Source organism: Lepidochelys kempii, chromosome 12 (assembly GCF_965140265.1).
Source record: "Lepidochelys kempii isolate rLepKem1 chromosome 12, rLepKem1.hap2, whole genome shotgun sequence".
In the NCBI taxonomy this organism is placed as follows: Eukaryota; Metazoa; Chordata; order Testudines; family Cheloniidae; genus Lepidochelys; species Lepidochelys kempii.
Window position 1 is genome coordinate 25,849,936 of NC_133267.1, and position 16,619 is coordinate 25,866,554.

Below are 16,619 nucleotides of genomic sequence, written 5' to 3' on the forward strand. Positions count from 1 at the left end.
TTAAAACAGAAGAGGAACTTTAATAATCCCCGGGGGGGAATGCATCTTATAAAAACACAATACACAAAACGAAGTTTAGCAGGAACATGAACGTGGACTTGGAAAACATAAAAACAGATATTCCTGTGTGCATATGTGTGTAATGTAAACTTCCCTCAGAACTCAGGAGCAATCCTATCATTGACTTCAATGGAGTCGGTGTTTTACACACGCTATACTGTTAAGACTAACAGCTTCATTGCAGGGATTCTCCAATGACTTTTTCAAAGTACAGAGCTTTCCCTGTTTGAGTTCCTCAACTTTCCTGCTAGCCCACTCTTTCATTCACCCCGTAAGAATCCTGTTTTTCTTTCTCTTGGCACAGAAATACAGTTTTACAATCCAGATGGTGACATTATAAAGAACTTGAATAAATGATCAGCAAATATTTCTCTATATACAAATAAGCAACTCTAGGAAAGAATTGGTATTGGAAATATCTACGTTATAATACCTTTTGCTAAGGAGGAGATTGCTTAAGATTTCTGAACAATATATTGAGCTTAGCATTAGAATACATTTCTGTTGTTCTACTTTACACCAAGCACTATTTTTGAAACGATACTTTCAGCAGTCAAATGTACTGTGTGAACATGCACTATCAGAGAACAGCACGTGTATCTAAATGAACAACAATTCAAATAAAGGTAATAGTTGCATACTGCTTCAGGCACATGTTTGTATTTACACTTAATCGCCAAGATTTTCCATATAAGGAACCTAAAGTTAGTCTTACAAAGTTGCCAGTTCTTGTTATTTTGTTGCAATATTCCCAATAGTTGGTGTTTTTCTTAAATCACAGCCCCTGAAGCTATGTGATTAAGTAAGAATCTCAACTTTCTTTTTTGCCTTTTTTTTGGGGGGAGGGTAGGGGGTGTTTAAAGTGTGTTTCTAACCCTCATGGAGAAAAAACTGGAAATGTGAACCCTAAGGAATCAAAACCGAGAAGACAAGGCAAGAAACTGAAACATATATACCAAAAAAATTCCATTATTCGTATGGGCCTGACTCATGATTTTTGAATGCTTAAGTTTGACAATAGAGTACTTCTGAATAAGTGACCAAAACCAACACCCATTGAAGTCAGTGGCTGGTCAGCACTCAGGCTACTTATTTAGGAGCCTACCTTTGGTTCTAACTTTAGCATGTATTTTTGAAAATCTTGGTGTATATGTACATGGGAGCATAGCTGGAGTATGGAACTTCATTATATTGCTAAAAAGTTAGTAGAAAACAGTGTGTAGTGCAATAGAAGCATGTAGTTTTCAAATGATTATAACTTCATTAATAACAATTTTTGTCATATTGGTTAAAGGCACTAGTCCTCATTAAGGCCCCAAGCCAGCCATCTGATTCATGAGGAAAGTCCCTTTTCCTGTGCTAAGCACCATTGAGTTCAAAAGGATTTTGTACAGATATAAAGGGTTTGTGTCAGAGAGTCGAATTTCAGAACTGGGGCCTAAGAAAAAACAATTTTTTTGGTGGTATTTGGTGGTAGCAAACAGAGGCAAGTATCAAAACCTATAATTGTATAGAATCAAGTATATTTAGAAGACCCACGGGATTATTCTAATGCAAAAATACATTAGCAGAGTGTGTTTTACCTCTGGTGTTTTTTTTCTGAACGTCCAAACAGAATTTTACCAAACTTTCTAAATCAATCTTAGGACTGAGAACAAGCAAAAGGAATATTATCTCAAACGTTAACTTCACTGAAATGTTATGAGCAACTGGAGATGCGTGTCAAACGTAATTTTAACGTGGCACGGGAGAGGCTATAAACAGTGAATCTTAATTTGGAAACATTTTTCTATTTTTCCCATTGCACACCATTTTAGACTTTATTTCATTCTTTGAGGTAAATTTGCTGCCTTGCTGCAAGAATAACTTGTTTGAGAGAGAAAGAGGAAAAAGTGGCAGTATATGCATTTGAAAAATCTGTCAGAAGCCAAATACAGCAGGCCCTGGTGTCTAACTTATACATCATCTCAAATACATTTGTGAATTTATCCTCATTTTTAATACACACAAATTAAAGACAGGTGAGCATTCAAGGCTGAGCACCTGAGTATCAGTGTGATCACTGAAGACAAATAGTTAGAACAGACTCTAATGGACCCTTTCTTCACTACCCAAAAGCAGCACGTGCTTTGGTATGACGAATCTTTGCTCAAGAGAGGACCAAGACCAGCCTAGAAATACATGTATGTTGTAGACCAACAGTGAAGAGCATTGGCAGAATCATACGGGCCTGGCATTCATTATTCACCATCCTTCATGATAAATACATAGTCCTCTTGGTTAGTTTCATTCATGTTTGAAGTGTGAGTCTCAAACTTTCCTTTGTCTGTAGATGAAGAGGACTCAAGCAAGCCTCCTTCAGGCTGTAAGTGGCTCTTCCTACAATTCACAGTGATGGCGCTAGGGCCTGAAGGTGGAACATAAATACTTCTGGGAGGGATGTAAGTGAGATTAGGTGGCTCTCTGATATATCTGAAACCCTCTGAAGTTGCATGTGTACCAGGCATATCCATTAATAGTCTCTTGTTATCTGAGCCAGTGGTAGGACACGCGGGGCCCCCACTGGCATTACCAAGTAGGTTTGAGGAAGACTGACCAACACTGAAAGTTGCTTTATTTGTTGTCTGAACCCTAGCTGGATATGTATATTTCATCTTGGAGTGATTGCATTCTCTGGAGTCTTTATCACTTGTATTTACATTCATTATACACTCAGGTTGTGCAGTTTCCTCTACTGGATACATAAGCTCTTCATCACTGGCTTCCTGGATTTTTAGTTTGCTAAAAGATAAAGACACTTCACAAACTTTGTCTTCTCTGGTTAAATTACATTCTGTAACAACTGTGTTGCCACGGGACGGGGGCTTCAGCTCCTGGGGTTGATCTGCAGGATTTGTGGGGTTGCCTATGCAATTCATGGCATCACTGATTTTTGCTTCGATGGTTTCTTCAGGGACCTCTTGGGCTCTGTATTTATCAAGGGCATTTCTGCTTTCAGGAGTAGCGTCAGTAAATATTGCAAAGGCTTGTGGGCCGCTTGCACCTGGTGAGAGCGGTTTGGGGCCAACTTCGTTTGCTGTCAACGGTGTTGAGATCACCAAAACGCATTCTTCACTCTGATCGCCTCTTAGCTTCTCTTCGAACGCTTTCTGAGAAGAATTCTCACTGAAGATAGGCTTTTGTCCTATGACAATGTCACTGTATTTGTTCAAGAAGTCTTCGCTATCTGAGCATTTGCCATGAGAGTGTGCTGACTCACTGACTTGCCTTTGGTGTGCTTGAAGCCTGCTAGTGGACTGAGCAGATGGTAACTGAGGCATAGGAGCAGCAGGTTTAAAATGGGATTCATCTTTGATCTTACTATTTCCAGCAGTTTCAAAGGATTTCTCACTCTTTGTTGAGGACTTCTGTTGAGCACTAAGGCATGAGGAAATCTCATTATTTTCTTTGTTTCCCAGATTTTCAGAGTCCTCTCTCTGGAAGGGTTGACTCTCTCTGTCCTTGTTCTCTTCATGAAACCAATGCATTTGTGCTCTCCTCTGTAGGATGTCCCCCAAATCACTGTGTTGCACTTCGTTTATCATTTCAAGGATGGTTTCACACTCGATTCTTGCAAGAAATATTTCAAATGCAGTCTCTTTTGTTTCCTCCTCATTTATCTTTCTGACAAGTGAATACTCTGTTGCTGTTGTTGCAATGTAACCTATTTTCTCCAGTACTGTTCTTACTATGTTTTCTGGGAGCACTGATTGAACAGAGTAGACAAAATTACCTGTAAATGTCTGGGGGGAAAAAAACAAAACATTAAGATGGGCATTGAGGGAAATCATGCAGGGGAAGGGGCTTTTTAAACAAGTTCATAACTATTTAACTTTTTAACAACTATTTCCCCAAACTTGTGTCACCGAGTTTTGAATTTTGAGGTTTTATACCAGCATTATTGGCAGCCTCCTGAAAATTATTGCTTTGCTCAAGTGCGATAACTTCAGTGAAGCTATGCCAATTTCCACCAGCTGAAGATATGGCCCATTACCTCACTAATTGAAAAGGACAGTGGCAGCAGCAGAAGATCTTCGTGGTCAGACTAGGAGAGTAGAAGAACTACCAGCCACCTTTTCTTGTGTTCCATTCAAGAGCAAAATCTTTTTCAATTTAAAAAATGGAACCCCCTTGAACACTGAAGCTCTCCCATCGACGCAGCGCTGTCTACATGGGGGTGGGTGGGTGTTAGGTTAGTATAACTATGTCGCTCAGGGGTGTGGATTTTTCACAGCCTTGATCTGGCCTAAAATATGTTCAGACCAAACAATCTGAGTAGAGTGGAAAAACAGGCTTGTCTTATGCAAAGGAATATGGATTTGCCCATCTGCCTGAGTCTAACTCTGTAAGCTAGAGACCATGAAAGTGTATTTGCCTCTAAGGTAAACAAAGTAATCAACCCACCAGAAAGAGCTAATTAACAAGAGGACAAAAAGGGGACATGCTCTGCACCCTGCGGAACAAGCAGCAGGGAAGCACTTTGTATGGGGTTACTTTTCAAAAAAATACATTTCAAAGATTTTCTGAGTTATAAGGAAGGGGAAAAAGACATTGCGGTTATCCATCCCTTAAGGGACAAAAGGGCCAGCACTTCTGGAATCTGTGAAAGGTGTATTTTGCAGCCAGGTGGATTGAGGACACAGAGAACTGACTGTGAGTGAGAAATTGCCTTATACCAGGCTTGTAATATGTTAAGTTTTAGACACCAGAAAGTGTAATTTATTTATGGTTTACCTGTACCAATTTTTAGTTTCTATTGTCTCTGCTTACTATCACTTAAATCTCTGTTCTTTAGCAATAAACTTATTTTTGGTTTTACCATAAAGTCATCTCAGTGCTGTGTGTTACAGTAAAGCCTGGGTCCTCAGCAAAACTAACAAGCTGTTGTGTGTACTGTCTCTTTGGAGGCAGCAAACTTTGGTAATTTCGGAGACTCTGCAGTGATAGGGGCAGGGTACTGCAGAGGAACTTGCAGAGGGTTTACTGAATGTTCCCTGCAAGTCCAGGTTAAGACTGGCAGAGTCTTGAGGCATTTGCTGGTAAGGCAGACAGATGGATGTGGTAGGGAGCTGACACACAGTTAAACTCCAGCAAAGCCCTCTTGCTGAGGCAGAGGGATAACCCAGTGGCTTACAGTTCTGGGTGCTCCGAGAAAGCATCACAGGATGCTCAGCGCTTTCTGGAAATCAGGCCTCTTTTAAGTGTGCCAAGTTGGGCACCCAAAATCAGTAGTTACTTTGGAAAAATCTTGGTTTAAAGCCTTACATGTAAACATTATTCATAATCCTTTCCATTACCTGTATCTGCCTGTCTCCTGCCTTCTACTCAGATTGTAAACTGCTTGGGGAAGGGGCTGGTTTTTTTGTTTGTTCTGCCTTTGCATGCTGCCTGGCACAGTGGACTCCAGATTCATGCCTGGGGCTGTGAGGGGCTATGTTAATACAAATCATAATGCCATTGTTGGGTTCATTTAATAGAGTTGTATGAATATACCAGCTTCTCTGTTTCTGGAGCTTCCCTTGGTGTTGGAACACTAGATTTCCCACATGTTCCCCTGAACTTAGTCTAAAGCTATAACAAAGAGCTCCAAGGTGCTGAGGTGGTGACTCAAAATTGTGACAAGTGTTTTGAAGGGCTGTTCAAAGATCATAGTATTAGGTAGCTGTAGTAGTCGCTCTGGTCAAGCAAACTCCTGTGCAACAGGCTTGCAGAGGATACTGTCTGTATCATTTTACTCTGGTCTGCTGCAGGCTCCATATTCCTCAGACTCTTTTGTCCTTCATCAAAAGTTTCCGTTCCCTCAGGGTGGCATTTACCTTTCTCTTTGTTTAGCTTTTCCTTATCTCCTGTCTTTTGATAGTTTGTTATATATTTGCTTGGAGAACAATATGGACAGATGAGCAACAGGTTATGGGGGGTGGGGGAGGGGCATAGTCTGTAGGCTGTGTAATTAATCCACAATCAAGGGTGTGACCGTCAAAAAAGACGTGCTAAAAGCCTTTCTGCTTAGCAAAGTTAGGCCAGGCCATCACTGTGGATTCCGCGGTTGACAGTTCCCACTTCTTCTGGTACTGTTTGACTCTGCCCATAGAATCACAGAATATCAGGGTTGGAAGAGACCTCAGGAGGTCATCTAGTCCAACCCCCTGCTCAAAGAAGGGCCAATCCCCAAATCATCACCTTCCATGGATCAGCCCTGTGTCCGCACAGTAAGGATGGCAGCAGGTGGAATGAGCAGGGAACTGAGTAAGCAAGCCCTGTATAGGGCACAGAACTGCTGGAAACTGTGGCTCACGCCCTACACAGGGCTGACGCCCCTCCGCATCCTTCCTCCAGCCCCCTCCTAGCTCTGGCTGTGGGGCTGGCTCGCACACCATGCCACGCCCCCCGTGTCTGTGCACTGATTTGTCTTGTGTGATATTTATTTGAGCATTAGAATGAATCCAAACTGGCAACCATGCAGGGCTTAAATGGCATTTCACAGCTCATGCTCTGGGACCCACACTTTTAGAATGATGACATTATGTAAAATTGCTTCCTTTTGTCTTATCTGTAGAGAACCCAATTTGCATTAAAAATAGCCAAGGAAGAGCTATAATGTTAGTGTAGCTTGTTTTAACGTTTATGCTTTCTACGTTAGAACATTACTGCAATGTGGCTGTGACATGCAAAGTACAAACACTCCATTCACAAAGACGAGAATGAAGAGACGGCACATAGCTTTTGCTCACCAGTATAACACTGTGAATAGTTTTCGGAGTAGCAGCCGTGTTAGTCTGTATCCGCAAAAAGAAAAGGAGGACTTGTGGCACCTTAGAGACTAACCAATTTATCTGAGCATAAGCTTTCATGAGCTGTAGCCACAAGTCCTCCTTTTCTTTTTACTGTGAATAGTGCAAAGCATGCGGCTCCCTTCTAGGAAGGCAGGCTACATAAGCAACATTTTCAAACGCACCTAAAACTTATTTTCCAAAGTGACTTAGGCACTTTGTTGAAGTCTCATTGAAAGTCTTGGGCTCCTAAGGACCATATTTTCAAAGATATTTAGTCACCTAAAGATGCAGCTATGCACCCACTTGGATTTTAAAAAGCACCTAGTTCCCAAAAGGCTAAATGCCTAACCTGCTCAGGTCCTTTTTAAAATCTGACAAGGCACCTAGCTGCATCTTTAGGCAACTACCTTTGAAAATCTGGCCTTAAGTCACCTAGGTCTGCATGCAATAAAACACCAGCAGCTGGCCCATGTCATCTGACTTGGGCACATGGGACTCAGGCTATAAAATTATAGCCTAGACATCTGGGATCTGGCTGGAGCCTGTGCTGTGGGACTCCCCAAGGAGGAAGGGTCCCAGATCTTGGGCTCCAGCCCAAGCTGGAACATCTACACTGTAATTTTATGGCCCCATGCAGCCCAAGCCCACATGCCCAAGTCAGCTGGTATATAGACATATCCTTAGGCACTTTTAAAAATTTTATCCCTTGCACATAATGGGCCTGCTTGAAAGCCCACTGAAATAAATAGAAAATTTCCCCTTGACTTCAGGGGACTTTGGATCAAGCTGTAAATCACTAATTTCATTAAAGGTGCAGTACACTGGGAATAAAGCACTACCCTGCGGATTTGATTTATAGCTTTCTGATCCTGTTGCTATGCTACTGTTTTCATCTAATATCTTACCTTCAGCGACTTTATTTCTTTTCTCCAAGGGGAGAGGAACAGGTTGATGCAGAGCAGCTCTAGGAACTCGAAAGCTTGGATCAGGCTTTTGAAAACATTGCCTCCTTGTTGCTTTTTCATCTTTAAACAATTCTCTGCAATGCTGTAGAAGCCAAACCTGCTAAATCTCTCAGCAGGGCACGCACCAGACTCCAGGAAGTGTTTAGCTTTTGCTTTTATCGTTGTCTCGTTGCAGATCAAAAGTTTTCCTTCCCACCACTTCGTGCCATAGTATGCAAGGTAGTCCCTTAAAATGTCTTGTTTGGCTGGTGCTGCTGCTTTCAGCTCCTTCATAGTGTGCAGGAGTGCCACACTAGCAAATAGTGTTCTTTAAATTTCAAGCACGGTTATGGGATTGTAAATGAGGAAGTTGCTATCCTGCTTTACCTTTGCTGAGTTTTTTCTGTCTAATCCGTTATTGGCTTCTCGGTGGCACTGCTAAGAAGTAAGTGGTCACACTGTGTGTCAGTCAAGGCTCAAGTTACAAGGACAGCTCTTGTGGAATCAGGAAGTAAAAACACAAGTCCAAAGCAAAAGTGAAACCTGCTCTCCGGCTGTTCACCATCTGTGCCTACAGCAGCCTCCTGGTGATTACTTACAATAACGGACTACTCCTGGAAATGTAGGGCCACAGTAAAACAAACGGAATGTAATGACACAGTAATTGGGGGGGGGGGGGTGAGGGTGAGGGATAACTCAGTGATTTGAGCATTGGCCTGCTAAACCCAGGGTTGTGAGTTCAGTCCTTGAGGGGGCCATTTAGGGATCTGGGGCAAAAATTGGGGATTGGTCCTGCTTTGAGCAGGGGGTTGGACTAAATGACCTCCTGAGGTCCCTTCCAACCCTGATATTCTATGATAAACAGCGCAAGGAGTAGGCTGCATTATTCATAATCATAGTTTGTTCAGCCCTCCAGTCAATAACATGCCTGCAGCTACAGTTGGCGATTGTCCTGGGGTCTCCAGGAATTAAAGATTACTCTTTAATTAAAGACTGATTGACGTGTGACAAAACCCTCCAGGAATATGTCCAACCAAAATTAGCAACCCTAAAGCTGTTGCAGTTTTCCCTTCTGAACACTGCAGTATTCTACAGTAATTCAGATAGTTCAGAGGAATACAGTTTGCAGCAGTGAGTCTCCAGCATTTTGAGCCATTGCTGCAGGCAAAACTCCTGTTGACTTTATTTGGTGCAGGATTGGATGGCCGGGGCAGGATGCAAGTGGTCTGGACCATGGCATTAGCACAGCCCACAAAATATTGAGTAGTTTGCAGCAGGAAGGGTAAAGTTCTCTGTTGCCTTTATTTATTCATTTTATTTTTCATCCTTTATGTCAGGAAAGCAGCTCCTGCATTAGAAACCTCCCTTCACTGTTTACTTTTATTCCCAACAGGAACATGAACCAATTGCTGTATTAAATCTAACTGATCACACCAGCTGGGAAGAGGTGCCATCAAGCCTGATAGGGAAGACTAAATATCCAGGTCCAAAATTCCATAGCAAGAAGCTGCTGGGCCTGTCCCCAACTCAGTGGAAATGTCTGAGCAAGGTCACATGATTTCCATGCCAAACTAGACCTTCATTCTACAGGATGCCCTGGGTTTAAGCAGCAGAAGAGAGACTCTGCAGCAGCTTTAGGTACATTTAAAGACTGGAGGGTCTGAATGAAATAGGATTATGAATAATGCAGCATATTCCTTGTGCTATTTATTTTGACATTATATTCAGTTTATTTTACTCTGCCTCTACATTGCCAAGATTCGAATGTGAGCAGTGTCTCGATTTAGGATTCCCTTCTCCCTCCCACCCTCTTTGGTGGGGCAGTTTTGTAATCTGGATTTTGGATGCAACACCTAGAAGACTCGTTCAGATCTGGATCAAAACACTCCCCAAATTCAGTGATGTTTGCATTTGGAATCTGGATTTGGGGCTCCTTGTCTTTGGCCAGCACAGTGTTTGTGCCAGTCTTCTCCCATCTGTTAATGTCTGCTCTCCCTATTCTTTTATTGGTCTTCTAGGACTGCCATTTATATTAAGACCAAATCAGAGATAGTGTAATCCAGCCTCACTGCAGGGATGGCCTTGGAACTGCACCTGCTGATTCCAGGTCTGAATTTGGCTCCATAAATTCTTAATGGCATCACTCACAATAGATTATCCCAGTTACAATATAGCTATTCCTTTTTAAACACCATTTTCTTGTTAATCCCTTTGAATAAATGGTTTCCCTTGATTAATTTTGTGCCAAATCCCAGATTCACATAAACACAGTTATTTGCTGCTCCCTCTTCTCATGCACAAGACAGCTGTGCTCTATTGCAATTGAACCAGTTTTGAATCTGACTTCTCAGGCTTCCTAGAAACATGTGCCTTGATAATCATTCCAAGTGAAATGTCATTGGGAATTTCTTATGCAGAAATCGTGCATGGATAATTGCTCTATTGAAATTGCTGCTTTAGCCAGGAATAAGGACATGTCCGAATGAGGCCATCTGGCCAGCTGCTGCACTATTTCAATGCCCCCTCTCTTAGCCCCAGGAGTCAGAGACGTGACACCGCTGGAGCCTATAGGCAGCTCAGCTGCACCATCACCACATGCAGACAGCTACTGACCCAAGCTGGGGCCCAGCATCCATGTTTCTGCTCATTCCCCCACCATTATGCTGAGGTGAGCTGAAATATATTTTCTACTGTTGTCTCTTTAAATGTCTCCAGGGATGGGATTTCTACCCTTTCTTTTGGGAGATTGTTCCAAAGGCTTAGAAATCTGGCCTCCAAAAACATTTCTGAGACCACCACTTCAAAACACAAGATGGTACTTGGTTGATGCCAGCTCTCACTGACAACATGGCACAGGTTTGTGCCAGTGACTTAGCTGTGCAAGGTGCAATAGTCCATTTACAATTCCTTACGCCAAACAGGCTCCCATTAGATACACACTTTTTTTTTTAAACAAAAGCATATGAAAGAGTTTGTTGCCCAGTCCATGCTTTGCTCTTTCCTCTGTTTCTTTTACCGTTTGTGACACAGAAATAAATCTGGCTTTAACCTCTCACCAACATAAAATATCTTGTTGGGAGCAAAGCTGTGACACAATGATCTTGGTTTTACAGGGATCTTTCATTGCTTCATCTTTGTTGGCATCTAACCTGGCAAAAAGTGCCTCTCCACCTTGAATTTATTGGATTCATTCAGAGCAAAAGAGTAGAGAGAGCTCATCCGAAATATATCGGTAAACAAGTGCTTGTCACTGCTGGGGTGATTACTGTAATATTTATATTCCAAAGACTGCAACTAAGCAAAAACCTGGTCAGTAGTTCCAACAGAGAAAGCATGATGATTCTGAGGACCAAATTCAGCTCATGCATAAGCAAGCACAATTCCTATGGAATCCAAGAGGTATTGTGCCCACCTACACCAGAGCTAAACTGAACCTGGAGACTAATTCACAAAGGTACATAGGAATTTGAACTTGGGTTTCCTTCATCCCTGGTGAGTGCCCTGACCGCTGGGCTATTGGCTATTCCAGGGACATCTAGGCACACAATTCTCGACTTCCTTGCACTTGGCTGTCTTTTGTACGGGGCCTGATCCTGTAGGTGTGCTCCGAGAACACCTACAGAATTGGGCCCTGATGGGAAGAGAGGTAGGGGAGTTCCCTACATGAGCAAGGGCTCTACGCTGCTTGGCTGTGCGGTGGCATCGGGACTTAGTGGCTCTGTGCATGCCCACTGGCAGACACTTAGGTCCCTACAGGGTTAGGCGACAGCTGAGTGGTGATATTGAGAATGTCAGAGGCAGCTAAGTCCCTTTGTGAATCTGGCCCTGCAGGCCTGATTCTTTTACTTCATCAGGCCAGTCTCTGCCAGCAGAGGTATGCTATTAAAATCAATGGCTTTATGGATTTATACAGGAGTAAAACTAGTGTAAAGCAGGGGGGGAATCAGGTCCTAAAAGTGAGCTGGGAGCAAATTGTCAGCTCACTCCAGACACCCTTAAATACCATCCTTATCTCTGGCCATACTGAACACTGAAAGCCAATGTGCCTTTTCATCACTCCTGCAAGTTCTGTCTCTCTATGGTGAGGTGAGAATGCTTACACCAAAATGGACCTGTCTGAAATTGGGCTGGGATGTAGAGTTTGATGTTTCTGTATGAGAGATGCCTATTGCTGTATATACTGAAAAACTAACTCATGCTCAGGCATGCGAGGAAGCGAGATGCCTCTAGAACAGCAAAGTCAAGTAGTAAGTGTCTGAACTTTGATCTGTTCTCTGTAAGGCTAGGAAAGGTGGCTTAGTGGACAGGACATTGGGCTGCGATTTGGGAGACTTTGGTTCAATTTCTGACTCAGAAACAGACTTCCTGTCTGGCCAATGGCAAGTGACTAAATTTAGGCTATGTCTACACTACAAAGTTATGTCGACCTACAGCCACGGCATTGATGTCCACACTACCCTCTGTCTGTTGGTGGTGCACCTCCTCACCAGGAGCACTTCCACTGACTGAAAAGGGGCAGCATGGGGGGCTGAAAGCCAGGGCTTGCAGCTCCACGCAGTTCCCCACTTGGAGCCCAGTTGACCTCAGGGCTTTTTGCCTCCATGCTTCCAGCCGGAAGCACAGGGGAAGCCTCCCAAGGCTTCTTGCCTCCAGTGGAGAGATCAGCTCTGGGAATCTGGTTAGCTGCCGTGCTCCCAGCAGGGAGCAGGGAGCCAAGACTCTGGGGGACACAGGACTCCCAGTAGGGCACGCTGATCCAGAAGCCTTGGAAGCAGCCCAAGCCTGGAGCCTGGATGGCAGCCTGGCTTGGAGCAGAGACTGGGCAGCAGCCCAGGAACCGGCCTTTTTGTCAAATTCACAGCTCCAGCAGAGCCGTGGAATTGACAAGAATGACAGCCAACAGCCGATGGAAGGACAGCAGTGTCTACATAGACACTGCGTCACCCTAACTACACCGACATAGCCCTACTCCTCCCGTTGAGGTAGTTTTATTATGTCGGCATAGCAGGGGCGTTACATTGGCGGGAGGAGAGTTTCAGCGCGTACTCCTCCACGGTTTTGTCTACAAAAGCTGACAAAACTGTATAGTGTCGACAAGGCCTATGCCTTAGTGCTCTATCTGTGAAATGGGTTAATACTTCCGTACCTCACAGGGGCATTGCGAGAATAAAATCCATTAATGGTGGCGAGGCGCTGAGATACTATGGTGCTGAAAACTATATGCAAGGAAAGTTTGGTGGCTGTGGTATAAAACACACGAAAAACTGTTTAGTTCTTAGTTTGGTCATAGAAGCAACCTGAATTAAGTAAATGTCTATTTCCTGTGTTTTCTAAAGGATATAGATAGGGCACCCAGAATTTGGAAAGGAAACTCCAGCTGCTATTAGTTCCTGACAGACACAATTGCTAATTCAGAGGCCAGGAAGTAGTGACATGCATTTTTTCCATTATAAACTAGTCAACATGCTGTTATCTGACTGGAAACTCTACCAGAATAAAGGGAATTTAAATTTCACCTCAACAATAACATAAGAGATTTTTTCCCTCTTCAGATTTTTTTTATATTTTTCATTCCTCCCAGCCCATTTGTTCCCATTCTGGCCTTTTACCTCTTGACAACTGGGATGGCTGATGAATCCCTACGCAGAGTGGATTGCCACGTGTTGTATAATGAGTAATGTACCTCTGTGTCTAGCACATAGCTGGCACTTTACCACAAATAGCAAAAAAAAAAAAAAATCAACAATTGTAAGGTGACTGGCTTGACATCTTTGCTTTGAAGGCATAGCTGGGGTGGCAAGAGGTTCTTGTAAATTGTTCTATTGTTGGCCTTCTGGGAAAGCCCTTTAAAATTTATCAAAGGTTCCTGTCCTGTCTATGGGTGTTTTGAACCGTACTCTAGAATTCTAAAGCAGGGATATAATTCTCTATTAAATGCTATGGAATGGTTTGTCTTAAAAAAAAAAAAAAAAGGCTATAGCAAGTTTATAATTTTCTGTTACAGTTTAGGACTTTTCCAGAAGGGTAGACTGGGACTGGGATGTTTACACCTGCACTTATTCTTCATTAGGATCTATTTCTTCATTCATCACCTCTAAGAACTAGAACATTGGTTAACACAGAGCATTGCTATCAATAAAGTTGACCTGATAAACGTGTAAGGGGAAATTTATCGGGAAATGTCGTGCAAGCAGTTCCGAGCATGTACATCACTGATGCCCGAACCTGTTTGTAGGTGAGCTAAGAGAAAGACGCCTTTTAAATAATTTGACAGTAAGCAACTTGGCCTATGGGCAAATGAAAATGTTCTAGTCATGAGCATGTAGAATTACTTTGCTGCCTCATGTAGAGATATCAAAATGTATCCTACGTAATCTGTTTTACTCCTCCACACTTTGTCCTCATTCACAGTGATTCAAAAAAGGGACAATGGATAACTAACAACGTGTGGAAGCTTTTTATTTTTGTGCCTCATTCTGAGCCTATGACAGCACAAGATATATTTTGCTAAGAAGAAGCCTGAAATGTACCATTCTGTAGAATTATACTCCATATCTCAATGGGAAGGCATTGAAGGCATTTCACAACAAATGTGATGAAATATAGTGCACATTTCAGTTATTTAAATGCATGAAAACTAAAGATCTAAGGAAAAGTATAAAATTCAAGGTGAATATATATTAGTTTTGTGCAGATACTACAAATGTCACCTGTGACAAAGCTCTGTCCTTGCCTCCGTGGATCCCATGTTTCCTGGTGGATTTCACTAGCCTCAGAGGCTCATTGGGACCCTCCACATAACCCTTCTTTCTCTAGGGACAAGGATCACAGTCTACTGAGCCATTTTCATCATAAGCCAGCGAGGGAGGTAAGGAGAAGTTATCCTTCCTTGCAGTCTCTGTTGTCTCCCAGTCTCCATGATTAATCAGGATGTCTTAATTGACCTGGAGCAGCTTCCATTTCACTTAACCTGGTACCAGGGATTTGTTTAGTCTGGAGCTAATACATCTATCTCCCACTATTTTTCTATAGCCATCTGGCCTTGCCCCGTCACATACTGTATTTATTTGTGCATAGTTTTAGTGATGAGCTGCCAAAATCTTAACAACGGGTTCCCTCCTCACCCCATGAGGGGGTCGTTGCCCACCCCCGCCCCCCGGGACTCCTCCCCATCCAACCCCCCGGCATTCCTTGACGCCCCCTGGACTCCTGCCCCATCCACCCCCCTCCCCTGTCCCCTGACTGCCCCCAGAACTGGGCAGGAGGGTCTCGTGGGCCACCGTAGTGGGTGCCCACCCCACCCCTAAGAGCCAGGAGGCACCTGCCGGGGGGCGAGGTGGGGAGTCCCAGCAGTGCTTTCCTGGGGCAGCTCCCAGGAAGCATCCGGCAGGTCCCTCTGGCTCCTAGGGGCGGGGGAGCGTAGCTAGGGGCGGAGCAGGGGGAGCGGTCGCTCCCCCACTGATCACATCAAAAGTGGCGCCTTTGGCGCCGACTCCCTGGGTGCTCCGGGGCTGGAGTACCCACGGGGAAAATTGGTGGGTGCAGAACACCCACCGGCAGCTCCCCACCCCATGCCCGGCCCCAGCTCACCTCCGCTCCGCCTCCTCCCCTGAATGCACCGCCCCGCTCTGCTTCTCCACCCCCTCCCCTGGCTTCCCGCGAATCAGCTGTTCGGCGGGAAGCCAGAGAGAGCTGAGAAGCAGGCCGCTGCTTCCCATTCAGGCCGAGGGTGGCGGAGGTGAGCTGGGGCGGGGAGCGGTTCCCCTGTGTACCCCCCTCCCCCGGGTTACCTGCTGCAGTGCGGGCGGCCCTCCTCGCACCCTCCCCCTGCCCAAGCTCACCTCCGCCTCCCTGGGCCTGAGCGGGAAGCCGCCGCTTGCTTCTCAGCCTGCCCCGGCTTCCCGCACAAACAGCGGATTTGCGGGAAGCCTGGGAGGGTGGAGAAGCAGAGCGGGGCAGCGCATGCAGGGGAGGAGGCGGAGGCAGAGTGGAGGTGAGGTGAGCTGGGGGTGGGGCAGGGAGAAGCGGGGGGGGTGGCGCGTTCATGGGAGGAGGCGGAGCTGGGGCCGGGGGTGGGGCGGGGAGCTGCCGGTGGGTGCTCTGCACCCAGCAGTTTTCCCCGTGGGTGCTCCAGGGCTGCAGTACCCGTGGAGTCAGCGCCTAAGGCGCCACTTTTGGGCAGTTACATTTAGAAGCCCTTTTAGAACCGGTTGTGCCTCGCGGAACGACCGGTTCTAAAAGGGCTTCTAAATTTAACAACCGGTTCTAGCAACCCAGTGCGAACCGGCTCCAGCTCACCACTGCCTAGTGTCTATGGAAAATAGTTGCAGTTGTGAAAAAGCTGTGTTTGAGAAACAGAGTAGTAGAGGAGAGCTCAAGCACATTTCAGTGCTATCCCTGGTGAGTTTAGCTACTGAAGAGTGAAGCAATCAGTAGTTAATTGCTATGGAATGTGCACTGGGATAACACTTTTTCAGATGAAGGAAACCCATTTATTGAAATTATACGTTACTTGAAAGAAGGGGCTCTCTGTGCTGCTGTTGCCTCTCAACGGTATGTCATGATTTCAGCATAACTTCTGAGGGAGACGGTTCATACACAAGTTGGGGAAGAGAAAAGGCACCACTAATTCCATCGTTCTTCGTGGAACGGAGACCAAGATGCTGCTTCTCATCTCAGTGTTAAAGAACAGGCTTCCTCTAGTGCACAGCTGGAAACATCTGCACTTGTGGATCCTATAGGACTATGACCATATTGTGGTTTTGGTAAGATGTTCATTTCCTATAGGGGCTGTAATTGTAGC

General features: G+C 44.6%; 2 protein-coding genes across 3 annotated transcripts in view; one reads left to right on the plus strand and one right to left on the minus strand.

Moving 5' to 3' along the window:
• Positions 1-8,314, minus strand: LOC140896323 (uncharacterized). The gene is made up of 2 exons (XM_073307949.1): positions 7,778-8,314; positions 1-3,842 (listed from the first exon to the last, which is right to left on the minus strand). Exons 1-2 carry the CDS (start codon positions 8,108-8,110, stop codon positions 2,301-2,303), a joined length of 1,875 nt encoding a protein of 624 aa, XP_073164050.1. The 5' UTR covers positions 8,111-8,314; the 3' UTR covers positions 1-2,300.
• LOC140896325 (uncharacterized) overlaps positions 8,314-16,619 on the plus strand; it is a 20,879-nt gene continuing 12,573 nt past the window's right edge. Inside the window, exons 1-5 of one of the 2 annotated variants that reach the window (XM_073307954.1) lie at positions 8,314-8,438; positions 9,210-9,454; positions 10,349-10,484; positions 14,633-14,684; positions 16,387-16,581. The gene's annotated coding sequence lies outside the window, so the exon portion shown is untranslated. The remainder of the gene's footprint in view (positions 8,439-9,209; positions 9,455-10,348; positions 10,485-14,632; positions 14,685-16,386; positions 16,582-16,619) is intronic. The other variant, XM_073307955.1, reaches the window with a different exon arrangement.

Coding starts and splice junctions, on each gene's coding strand:
- LOC140896323 (XM_073307949.1), bottom strand. CDS start 8,110: ATGAAGGAGCTGAAAGCAGCAGCACCAGCCAAACAAGACATTTTAAGG. Junction 3,843..7,777: donor AAGAAATAAAGTCGCTGAAG/GTAAGATATTAG, acceptor TTTTCCCCCCAG/ACATTTACAGGTAATTTTGT.